Below are 12,447 nucleotides of genomic sequence, written 5' to 3'. Positions count from 1 at the left end.
GATAAAATGTAAGAAATACAAATAGTCAGAAAAGCCCACCACCAGTTCCCAGAGTCCAGTATGACTAATTGTTTTGTTCAAGTGTACAGTTATATAAAACAGAGGAACACATTGCAAAATAAATCACATTTTAGAAGCTGAAACAGGAGCAAATTTGTTTTGTTTTTGGGCTTGAAAGACGTTTTTTCACAAGCAAGCAATTATCAGAATCGCTTTTAAGTAATTTTCCACTGATTTAATTATAAATTAACCAACTAATTGTCTCAATTTTAGATCTCGCAATCTCTGACGTCTTAGCGCAGGAGGTCAGGCTGGCTTGAACTGCATTAAGCAGCCCTTAAATGGAAATTCCCTGAAATAAATATTGGTATGACCTTTTAAAAGACTTCCCTTTAATGGTTCCCTCTTTTACTTTTGTTTCCACAGTTTCTCTATATACAGTATAGCCTTATAATGTTTCATTTTATTTTAGTAATATATTTAAATCATTGACAGCTATGGTTCAACGTATTTACAAAGCGCTCCAATTTCAATTTCATTTTCATTGGTTAAATGTTTTTTCTTGGATTCCTTGCACATCCTGCCGGGCAGTTCTTACACGCACGTACCGCTCTTCTCTGCATGTGTGGATCCAGTTTGTGCCGCGCTGTGATTTTCTATTGGTGCGCTTCTAGAGCTTTGTGCCACCTGATTCGCTCCTCTGTGGGTGTGTGTGATTCAATCGCCTGACTGTTGTAAATCCTCATTGGCCGGCACGAGTTCTGCAGCGCCATTGGCTAACAACGTTCAGTTTCATTCGTGACTATTGGCTAGCGCTGTTGTCATCACACAGGAATGCGGAAGTCGTGAAGTCTACTGAGTCACCGTTGTATCAGCTGATTCTTTCTGAGTGAGTAACTCGATTTATTCTTCAAATTTAAGTAACTTGGAGATAATGTTTTGTGTGTGACATGTTCTCAGGCTGTCAGATTTGTGTTGGACGTGTGACCCTTGAGCCGTTTTGTCGTTTTCGGTTTGCGAATGAGCGAATTTTACGCGCCAGCCTCCCGTAGTGTTGCTATCCGGCAGCTAGCACGATGCTAACGTTTGCAAACACAGCACATACACATACACGCACTTTCGGTTTGACTAAACTAGTCGCCTCCGAGCATTGTGGCAGTCTGTGGCGAGGCTGCCGTCCACTTTCACTTTCACCTCACATGTCATTAAACTTTATCTCTGTTATCACGCGACCACACCTGTTGTGTTGTCACGAGTCACACGGAGCACCTGTTATACCGTGCTCCGGCGGAGCTGAACATTTTACCGGCATAGCTGGAAATATGTGGTTGGGCCAATTGTTCTTCTGATCAATGGGAAGCACCGTGAATCCCCACGGGGGTGGAAATGTATTTTTACTCTCATGAGGAAGAGAAACTGGTTTTGCAAAGGTCATTCTGTTACTTAATATCCATCCCTATGATTATAACTTGATATATTTGATAACTAATTTGAGTATTTCTCCCCAACATAACTGCTCACTCGTTATACCTGCCACTTTTTTTTATGAACTGTTGGTCACTGTGGTTGAAATGATGTACTGGGCATTCAACGTTATTTAATGTAGTATTATTTTCAGAATGCATTAATTTGCTGATTATTTTCCATGTTAATCAGTCAGTCAATTAAAAGTGGACGAATATTGAACACCACAAAGACCAGCAGCAAGTCTTCACAGTTGACGATCCCAGCATAAAAATCTTTTGCCTTGTTGCTTGATAAAATACCTTGCCAATGATGAATTGATGATTGGGTTTTTTTTTATGTAGATTTAATTCACTTACATTTACAAATTGAACACAACTGAATGATATGACTGAAATGAGAAAACTGATTGTCTTGTCTTCATTTATGTTTTTTATTACACGTTTTACATAAACACTAATCACATGGGAAAACTGTGCTTCAGCTGTGGAGACAGACTTATCTGAAATGACTGGAAAGATGCATGCTTCTCCTGCTGGCAAATCAATGTAAATCAGGAAATCAATGCAGGACTGTAGGTAGTCAATCTAGACGGCTCTTGAAATCACTGATATGACGATATACACGATTATCCCAATAATGGAAATTGCCTACTGTCAAATCATCCTGAGTGTTGACCGAATTGAACACCTATTCATCAACAGAGTGATCGAAATGAAATTAGTTGGCAGCTGTGAAGTAATGGTTTAGTTGCTTCAGTCATTTTTCAAGTGGAACATTTTAAAGTAATAGCTGGTTTCAGCCTCTTAAATATCAGGACCCATATTCACAAAGTCTGTTATCTTAATTTTAGGAGTACTCCTAAATCGGACTAAAAGTTTTTATGTAGGAGTCGTTTCTTAAAAGTAATTCACGAAGCCGCTGAGACCTACTTTTACTTATGAAAACAGTGAACTCCTAAACTAGAAGTAACTCTCTGTTGCTATGGATGACGTCAATTCATAAGGACGCACTTAGAAGCGGTGACAACGGTGATTGGTTGTTGAGTGACAGGGCAGCCCATTGAAAGGTCATTTAGGCTACGCAACGCATGAAGTGAAAATAAGGAAGTTGCCTACAAGCCCATGACAAAGCATATGAAAAGATATTGGATAAAGAAATGTATTTATGAAAAACGCTTTGGCCAAATACAAATTAGAAGATTGTGATAAAAAACGTGAATTGTCAATTAAAGCGGCATTTGCTCGAAAAGCTGCGTCAAACCACTCTCCATTAAAATTCAGGAATCGTGTGTTGATCCAGGCCATTTCACAAGAATGTCCGTCAGTATATTGTAATGTGTGTCAAAGACTGTTTGTCTATTGATAGAATGCAACTTTTTCCGATTGACAAAGACGTCTTCTTCATCCTGAGAAGGTGCAATTATTTTGATATGCGTCCAATCAATGGTATACCTGCAATTTCCATGAATTTGGCTTTGATTCTTTGTTGTTGGCGATTGTCTAAAGGAAACCAGATAAACTGACGGATTATATGGGGTCTACAGGGCGCGTTGATGGTTTGCTAGATAGAGCGGCTTACTGATGGCCGTGATATCCCTAAATTATCCGCGTTGCAGAGCTGCATTTTCCCCGTAGCCAAATACCGGATTTATTACATTTATTACATTTACGCCGGAGTTACATTATTGGATTGTTTTGGTTGGTTGGGGACCTTATTGCGTCCCTCACCAACTCAACCACAACTTTAATCCCTTCGCGGTCCATCCGATATCGTTTTAATAATTCCCTGTCATTTAGCGTCTCCAAAACATTTGGCTGTGACTAGGTCTTAGCGAGTTAGGAGTCCTCTGGACTACTTCTAAGGTCTCCCAGACTTAGGACTAGGCCTAAAATGTTTTGTGAATAACTCTTATTTTCAAAAATTAGGAGTCCTAAAGTTACAACTGACACGCCCATTATTTTTAGGAGTTGTTCCTAAATTTGCCTGTTAGGAGCTACTTTTAGCCTTAAGATTCTTTGTGAATACGGGCCCTGATATGTTATTCATGAAAGTAAATGAACAGTCTTTGGGGTTTGGACTGTTAGTTGGAAAAAGAAGCAATTTGAAGACTTCGCTTTGGACTCTCTGAAATTGTGGCAAGCATTTTTCACAATTATTCAACGTTTTATGTTGTTGGTTGCCACACTTCTCTAAAGTGCTGATTGACATTAAGAATTAATCTGTGGGGATGAAGTCTTTAAGCTTTTAGTCCATTGCAGCAGCTGATGTTTTTCATAAAAGAGCGTGGCTTCATTATAGGAAATGAGGACTCCTATATCTTCTCCAGACCATCTCCCTCTCCCCTCAGTAAAGTTCACACCCTTCAGTCTTATCTTTGTTGCAATTACTTGACTGCTCAGTCCTCCCACTCATTTTACCATCTGCTCCTGAAGTAGCTTCCAGCTCCGCTATCCTCAAAAGCCCAAACTAAACATCGAGCCAATTTGTGCGGCATTTGCAAATGTAGACTTTTTTATTAAACCTTAATACTTATTTAGTTTTGACCTAAATGTGTCCATCCTCTCTCATCCTATTAAATTCCCTTTTTTTTTCTTTCTCCTCATTTTAATGAAATGTTTTCCAAACTATTTGGAGGCTTGTGTTTGACTGAACTTAACTTTTAAGATGATTGTGGTTCTTTTCTTCGATATTAAAAGAAGAAATGGTTTTGTAGAGAAACATGTTTTTGTCTTCATAGTAAGCTATTACATGACTTAAAGTTGTGGTATTGAGGTATTGTATCAGTACAAAGGAAGGTGTGGAAGGTACCTGGAGTTAATTGTAACATTTCATTCACAGGTACACACCCTACTGTCTGTGGAATTTAATTTCTATTTTACAATACGTGTGTTTAAAAATATCTCCCTGACAACACCCCAGCTGCAGCCTACAGTGTGTTATTTTCATAAGCATTGCCTTTAAACAGGTGTCAAATTGAAGAAGTCATTGCACATGTGATCAGAGTGTTGAATTGACCTCATTAAACAGGCTGTTGCAGTCTGTGCATCAAAAGATTCAGGAGTCAATTTGATTAGCAATACACAAGATTGTATAATACAGTTATAATTATTGTGCTGTCATGCTACTAAAAAATCAAGTTATATAAATGAATGAATAAACAGATAAATCATAAAAATAAATTGTGCATTAGTGTGCCAGTATGCAGACAGAGAACACGACTCGAGGGAATGAGTTTATAAACCAAATTGTGTACTTGTCTTGACAGAGAAAAATAGCATTGCTTTTCACTTCATAAAATTGTATTTACAAAACCTAATAAGCAGACTAATAAATGGTGCCAGTAGAGCCATTTGAAAAATATTTTCAGCCTATAGATGTTTTTAAACATAGGTGATTAATAATAAAGTGAGCTAATTGGGTGGCTAACATGCAGAGTTGTATGTTGGGGCCTCTGTAGAGCTGCCAGGCTTTTGTCCTTTGGCCCATTGTTTTGCTTCTGTAGTCGGCAATCATACTGTACGGTTCAGTCTCATTTCTCTCATCAGCCCTGTTTCCTGGAGCAGTATGCAGCTGTTGCAGCCAACACGGTCTGATAAACCCACTGTACATAAGCTGTAACCAACGCCAAACTGCAAACAGAGTGAGCAACGAGCACTTAACGTCCACTTACCACACGTATTGATGTCTTGTCAAGAAAAACAGAAATAAAATTCCACAAGATCCATACGTTATTCCCTGAGAAATCTCGCAATGTAATGCCCTTTCTTGCAATGTAAAAGAAATTACGAAAAAAAATTGAGAACCCGTCCTTTTGTGCGGATCTGTGCCAAAAGTTAATGGAATCTGTTCTGGGCTGAGACCCATCCTCTGTCCAAGTTTAATGGAAATCCGTTCAATAGTTTTTGAGTATTCCTGCTGACAAACCAACCAACCAACGAGCAAATGGACGAGGGTGAAAGCAAAACAGACTTGGTAGAGTTGACTAAATTAGCAATTGTTAGCTAACATGTTAGCCACCCCAACTTTAAAGACAATTGTATGTCAGGTTGTGGTCAAGGTTTTTGTCAAACACTTGGCCAAGTCATCAATTATCCATCTTCAAAGGTTTGGTCTCCATACTGCCTTCACACAATAATTTTACTGCTAAATTTGTGTCTAACTTTGTTAATGATTGGCCTTGTTAGTGTTGCACCACATTATATTTACATTTTTATTACACATTGTTTTTCATCAGTAGGTGACTCATCTTGCTTAAAATTGTGATATTGCACCTTTAAAAACAATCGATTGGTATCTTACATCTAGTTTAATCTAGTCTGATTTTTATATTCATGACAGACCAGCAATAAAAGCTGTCCCCTCTGATAAAAATGAGTCACGAGCGGAGGTGGGTGTAAATGTAGAAAGTCCATGCCCTGTAGTACGGCTTCTTTCACTTTGAGAAGCCTGGCACTAAGAGAGTGGGAGGGAGAAAGAGTAAGCAATAGAGACAGAGCGAGGGAGGGAGGGACGGAGGGAGGCATGTCATGCACTGCATTACAACCAGTATGTGTTTAGGAGACGGAGACTACTGCTACTTTGCAAAGCACTGAGCTTTAATTCAACCTTTAGAGATAGACAAAAGTTAAACTTTTCAAAGGTTTTGAGATTCAGCACATTGTACAGGTAAGAGAAGCCTACTTTTTGAGCAGTATTTTGTAAGTTGAGAGTAGTTTTTCTCTGTTTGTGGAGCTGTGTGCAAAAGGGGGTGTGTCTGGAAAAAAAAATGTAGTAAAATGAGACAGTGAGAACTTTAATCCATTCCTAAGTTGCGTCCTTGTAATCAATGTGTTGGTAGTTTAGTCTAGTCCTAAAGACAAGGAAGTGAATGCTGTGTCTGTGTTTTGTCTAGCTGTATTGTGTGTTTGTGTGTGTATGTGTGTGTGTGTCTCTCTTTTATAGTAAACCTACACTGAGTTTCCTGACTGAGCTTACATATGCACAGGAAGAGAAGGCAGTGCAGTATGAGAGCGTTACTTTTCATGCACTTCTTTAGTGCAGCAAGTGTTTGGTTTCAGGCTGCTCACTCTATATTTATTGTCAGTGTTGAAACTTGTCCCTCTATCGTGTGTGCAACCACTGTAGCAGCACACAGCCCTGTTTAGATATCCAGTACCAGAAGTAATTTCAGAACCTCCCAGTCATGTTGTTTGAAGATCCACCTCAGCGTGCCAGCTGGAACACTGTAAGGTGTTGGGTGTGTGAGTCGTGGAGTTTGGACACTTCTGCTTACTTCTTCTGCACTTATCTGTTTGTCTGCTGATAATCAGACGAAGAATGTTGAGTTTGCATTTCCTGTAAATCAGAGTTTCTCTCCTCAGGTCAGGTCATATCAGGTCAGCCATTCTGCTCCAAGTTTTCCAACGTGGCGTCGGACTTCATGCATGTGTCTGCATGTCTGTCTGCAGCATTACATGTGTGCAGAGTGTTTGTTTACACTGACTTGACCTCATTTGTAGCAAACAGGTCTTTCCCCAAGCAGCAATACTCTCCTGCAAGCATTAAATCATTGGGTTTTAGCAGTGGTAGCAGGGGAATGAATGATAAAATGTGAAGTAAATTCATATTCTACTTCTTTATTAATGAGATTTTCCGATTTTAGTGTCAGCTCTTGTCCTACTTGCCGTACTTTAGACCAAGAAAGGTTATTCTTTGGAATCCAGCCATTTGCGCAATCACACCTACTCCACAACCACCCCCACACACACACACCCCATGTCTGAAGGTAGTGTGTTTTTATGTTGGCAGGAGCCATTGCTGGCACAGAGGAGCCCAGTAGACTGGAGGAGAGGGAGGGATCTGCAGAGGAGCGCCCCAACCGACTGTCTACAGCACTGGCTGGCAGCATGGTGAGCCAATAACACCGTTGGGGAGGGGACTGTTATGTTTATATATCATATATATTCTGCTTAGATTCCTGGTTGGTGCCTCTCTGTACTCCCAACATGCTCTCTCAAGACAAAATGACAAGTTGGGACTTTTTTACTCTCAAACAGGAAATGGCACAATATGCTGACAAGCCTAAACAGAGTGCAAGGTGTTGCAACATGTTTGACAACAAAATGTGAAACTCAAGCACTGAAATACCACACATGACATTTCAGTATTCCCTGGTAATTGTGTATGTGTCTTATTTTTTAGTTTAACAGCCGTTATCATATATGTTGCCTATAAAGATGCATCGATTGCAGTTTTCTGGTCCAATTTCAACATTATTTTAAGTCTTACTTCTTTCATTCTAAGAACTATAATGATACTGGTTTATAAGAAATACAGGAAGTTAGCTAGCCAAATGCTTGGTAATATGCAAATGGCTGGTACATTTGCTTCATTCACCAGCAAAAAGATAAAAGATTAATTAAGTGGCTGTTAAAGTAATTGAGTGGCTGTTCAAATATAAAATATTTGCTAGCCATTTTGCCAGAGGACAAAGAAGTCGATTTAGCAGAAAATCCAATTTCCCTTAAAACTTCCTTTTTGCCAGGAAGTAGTCCATGGCCTTGTTTATTAAAAAGCAGCACGACAAAAGTCATGTTTGATAGATTTTGATAAGCAAGACACATTTGATAATTAATCAGCCTTACTTTAAAATATAACAAAATAATGATTTTGTTTCTTTTTTCATGTTTGGCAATGGTTTTGGGTGGGAAGCCTGCTAAGGATCAAGTCATTTTCGCTGCATTAATGGCAGTATTGCTACTGTTTTAATGCAGTAGCTAATCAGATTTAAATAAATAAACAAACAAACTCCTACTGGTTGTGCATGTTTCCTGCACAGAGGGAGGCAGGGAGATTTCTGGATCAACAGATATGCAAACAAATATCTAGATAAAAGAATTCAGCCTAAATGGGGACTGATGACTGACCAATTTGAGTGAGTGAGAGTAAATCATCCTCAGGCAGCATCTCCCTCCGTCCCAGTAGTAGTTTACTCAGCAGGGTCACAACTTTATTGCATTCAAGAACGTGCTGCCAATTCAGTAGAAGTGCTGTGTAGCAAGTTACAGATGTTACAGGTCTTTGATGTAGCTTCCTGCCACATGTCTCCTGTACAACTCTGTTTTGCACATCCAGGCCTGATTAACCTCCTATTTACATGAGGAAGCTAATGGGGATGTGTGACAGTTCAAGTTATTGAATGCATGTGCCCCTGAGCATGACTACTCTGTGATCATAATACTGAATGTAAACCTCAGCTATGTGACCAAAATGTGAAATGAAAGGCTTAAGCTGTAGTCTAGCAGTGAAAGTGTCCACCCAAGATGACCAAGGCATCACTCTGCTACTGTAAGTACTGTACTAAGATCTGTCCATTTATCTACTGATTGCCATCTAGTGGATACTTTTGGCTATTCAGCTCTGAGGCCAAACCAATTGTTTTATGTGATATTATCATGAAAGTAAGCTGTGCACAAATATGAAGAAATAGTTGTACTGCTCAGGTTTCTACATGCACCTTTGCTGATCCAGAGTGATTCTTTGGAAGTGCTGAGTCACACAGCTTTTACTGTACGTGAGACAGGCAGTGGTTTGTTTTGCTCCAGTCGTGGGCCTGAAGGTTGTAATTATACTAAACCATAGTGAACACAACAAGCAAGCTGCAGGACTATTTGTAGGTCACACAACTCTAATTGCATTTCAAATGAGCAATGCAAGCTGTGCATTTTATTTCGAAGTAATTATAAAGCGCACATGTTAACAATGGCTTGACTTTGACTAAAGGGCTCTATTTCTATTTGCTGAAGAAATCTCAGGGCTCTAGACCAACTTTATTCTCTAGTAGCACTGGTGCTCCCATACTAAAAACTTAGGAGTACTAGCACACCACTTAAATCATCATGTTCTGCAATGCATTTGTATTTTTTCTATCTTAACTGTAATACTGATTCATCTGTTCATAATGTTCAGTTTTGAACTGTTGCTCTACAATTTTCTGGTTTATCAGTTAATTGCCTAAACTGCAGACTGGATTCTCTATAACAGACAAACAAAGTGACAATTGAGTTACTGATTTAAAAAAAAAATGTTATTGCTGATTTCAGAAAACAAAACCACGAGGGCAAGTGAGTTTGTCAAACAGGTGCTCCTAGTTAGTTGCACGGTCTCTAAAAATGGTTGCAAATTACATCTCAAAGGTCACAGTCTGAAGCCCTGGATATGCTTTGAAACACCAGGCTCCTCAAATTAGATGTTAAATGTTTATTCCTTTACATTTTTAGCAAATAAAAAGAAAATACTGTGTCTTGCAATAGCACTGTTATACTTTGTCATTTTGGGAGAATATGGGCCACATGATGGCCTGTCCTTTTGCTTTGTCTCAGTGAACGTTCTTCAGCAATAGACAGTGCTATAAGATAGGGGAAGCAGTGACCAGATGAATGACAGATTCTTCTTGAGACTAATGGGTGCAGCTTTTATGGGACAGAAATAGGAAGTGTAACAGGAGGATGTGTGTCCCGAGGTTCTGGTCAACTGGTTCCACAGAATGCCACGGTGGCCAGCTGCCCAGCTCTCAGCCTTTTTATGGGACGCACAGTCGAGCTCAGGGCTTAATTGATGGCGGGACTGATGAACAAATAATGTGCCCACTGATGCACGTAAAACGAGAGCGCAGACCCCAGCTTGTCCTTTGTTGGAAGTTCAGCTTCATACATTTCTGAAAAGCCTTTTTTATTACATGCTTATTACATGTGTTGCCTTTTGGGCGTGGTCAGAAGTGTGCTCTGTTGCACGTGTAACATGACTCCCCCGTGAACTCAGGTGTATTAAAAACACCTATGAGTCTTTCTGCCGCAGCAGGTGAGAAGTTCACTTGAGGTCAGCAAAGCTTGTATTTGAGGTCAAGTTACTCTGTGATTGATGCATAGACATTTGTCGTATTTGTGCAACATGAATATGAAGTTTTTTATACACGTATGGTATAAAACTTATAAACATAGAAACTGCTACAACTAATGATATTTATCTGTTCTCAGTTGCTGTTGATCTAAGGGTTATTTTCTCTGATGGAATAGTGAGACATTTGTTCCAGCAGTTTGTTCCGCAGGTAATATGATCCCTTTAATCCTGTCTTGTGAAGCGGCGTTTAATTGCTTCCCAGCCTCCCGCTTTTTCACTGGAACGGAACAGGAAGTATTGAGTTCATGCTGTTGTCCACTCATGCTTCGGTATTGTTAGCAGGATAATGTGAGAATGGAAACGGGGACAATGGGGTTGTTTTACTCAGCCCTCAGTACTCGCAGTGCATTGTAATGCTACCTTGTAGTGGTTGTGGAGAACCTGCGAGAGAAGTTTGTGTTTCTGTGTCACTGCCCCACATGATGTCACCTGCTTATGTAAGAATCAAAGCACCTGTATGTGTGCTTTTAAATATTTTTACAAAACGCTGACTAGACACCAGACTGAGGTAGTTAAAGCCAGAGGGTTCATTCCAGGTTGTTGGAATCTTGTTAATGACTTGACTATAGCTCTCCTTGAAGGGTCTTGTTCTTCTAGCATTGTTTGACCCTGCTCTGGTTCCTGAAGTCTGGCTGTCAGTGTCTGGTTTTCTGTTGCTCCTTTACATGCGCTTGAAATAATGGTAACTTTGGTGTTTTGTTCACTGTGGTGTATGTCCCCATATCAGAACCTGTTGACCAGAACTATTGCATGTTTCTGATGTATGGTTTTTGATGGATGCCTGGCAGCCAATCAAATTATTGTAAAAAGGTTGGAAAGATTGTATAATAGTAACAAGTAATGACTTTTATGGTTTTAGATTGTAAAATGTATGTATTAATAACTATCAGTTTACAGGCACGTAAAACCATTTGGATATATTTTAGCCCCATCAACTCCCTGTGCATCATAACTTGTTCATATCCCACTTCTATAGCTGTGTGTCAACATGTAGGCTGACACTCTGCGTTGGTGACTCGCTGCCCTCCTTTCCTAAAATAAAACCTCAGACACAAGAGGCCAAATCTGGTGTTCAGTTTTGCGGCTGGTTCGGGCGGGGCTGGGCAGGCAGAGAGGGGGAATTTGAAGCCCAGTGTTTGGACTGTGGACCCACTCATCAATTAGGTCACAAAATTCAGAAATACAATATTTTCTAAAATGTGCACCTAGGTTTTACTTTTCTGTTGATAACTGAAAAATTATTTGAAAGTCTTAGCTTTAAATGCCCGAAACTGTTCAAAATATAAACAGAAGTTTTTCTACAACATTATTCACACAAAAACTATGATCTATCTAAACATACTGCATATTGAAGAGTATACCTGTTGAGGGTTGTTCATAGCCTCAGTAAATAGTTAAAAGTTATTTTATAGTCCGCTAATCTCATCTGGGGGAAAGCCCTCCACACTTCCAAAGCTGGTGAGCTTGCACTTCTTCCGAGATATGAGAAGTCTTAATCATTGGGCTGCTGCCAAAGAAATAAACACTCCAGGTGCTGCTGAGTGATTATCTGTCCCACGACATCACATGACAGAGAAGCAGGCATAACTTCCACACTGTACATTATTTTGGCTTTTACTCACCATGACAGCTCACTCAAGCATTTGCGTATGATAAACAGTTAAACTCATATACCAGGAAAGATTGATCTGCTGATATGTTTGGGCTTAGCTGCAATGCACAGTACTTTATTTCACTTCTACTTTTCACTGAAGGGAAATGAACATAAGGAGTCACAGGTTTACCATGTGACATGTAAATGATTCTTTGTAAGCCACTGCTTGATTTGTGGAAGTGCGTTTTATAGCAGCAGACGCATGAGTCCATTTACCTAATGAGATGGAAGAGCACAATGCGTCATGCCTCCTGCAGCATGAAGCTCTCCCTCCTAATATATAGACCTACTAAAGTTACAAGCTGAAAGATAATCAACACTAGGCAATTAAAAAGTAGTGACATTTGTGAAATAGATCTAGAAAGTCTTTATTAAATGGACATTCAAAT

General features: G+C 39.6%; 1 protein-coding gene across 2 annotated transcripts in view; it reads left to right on the top strand.

Moving 5' to 3' along the window:
- Positions 1-763: 763 nt before the first annotated feature.
- mtmr4 (myotubularin related protein 4) overlaps positions 764-12,447 on the top strand; it is a 45,359-nt gene continuing 33,675 nt past the window's right edge. Inside the window, exons 1-2 of one of the 2 annotated variants that reach the window (XM_030437897.1) lie at positions 764-889; positions 7,255-7,355. In XM_030437897.1, coding sequence (XP_030293757.1) covers positions 7,353-7,355 — 3 coding nt within the window. In that variant the 5' untranslated portion in view covers positions 764-889; positions 7,255-7,352. Of the gene's footprint in view, positions 890-6,014; positions 6,133-7,254; positions 7,356-12,447 lie in introns of those variants that run through there. The other variant, XM_030437898.1, reaches the window with a different exon arrangement.

This window comes from Sparus aurata, chromosome 13, assembly GCF_900880675.1.
Source record: "Sparus aurata chromosome 13, fSpaAur1.1, whole genome shotgun sequence".
Classification (NCBI taxonomy): domain Eukaryota; kingdom Metazoa; phylum Chordata; class Actinopteri; order Spariformes; family Sparidae; genus Sparus; species Sparus aurata.
Note: the sequence above shows the minus strand (reverse complement) of the source record. Positions and strands in the feature narration are given on the sequence as shown.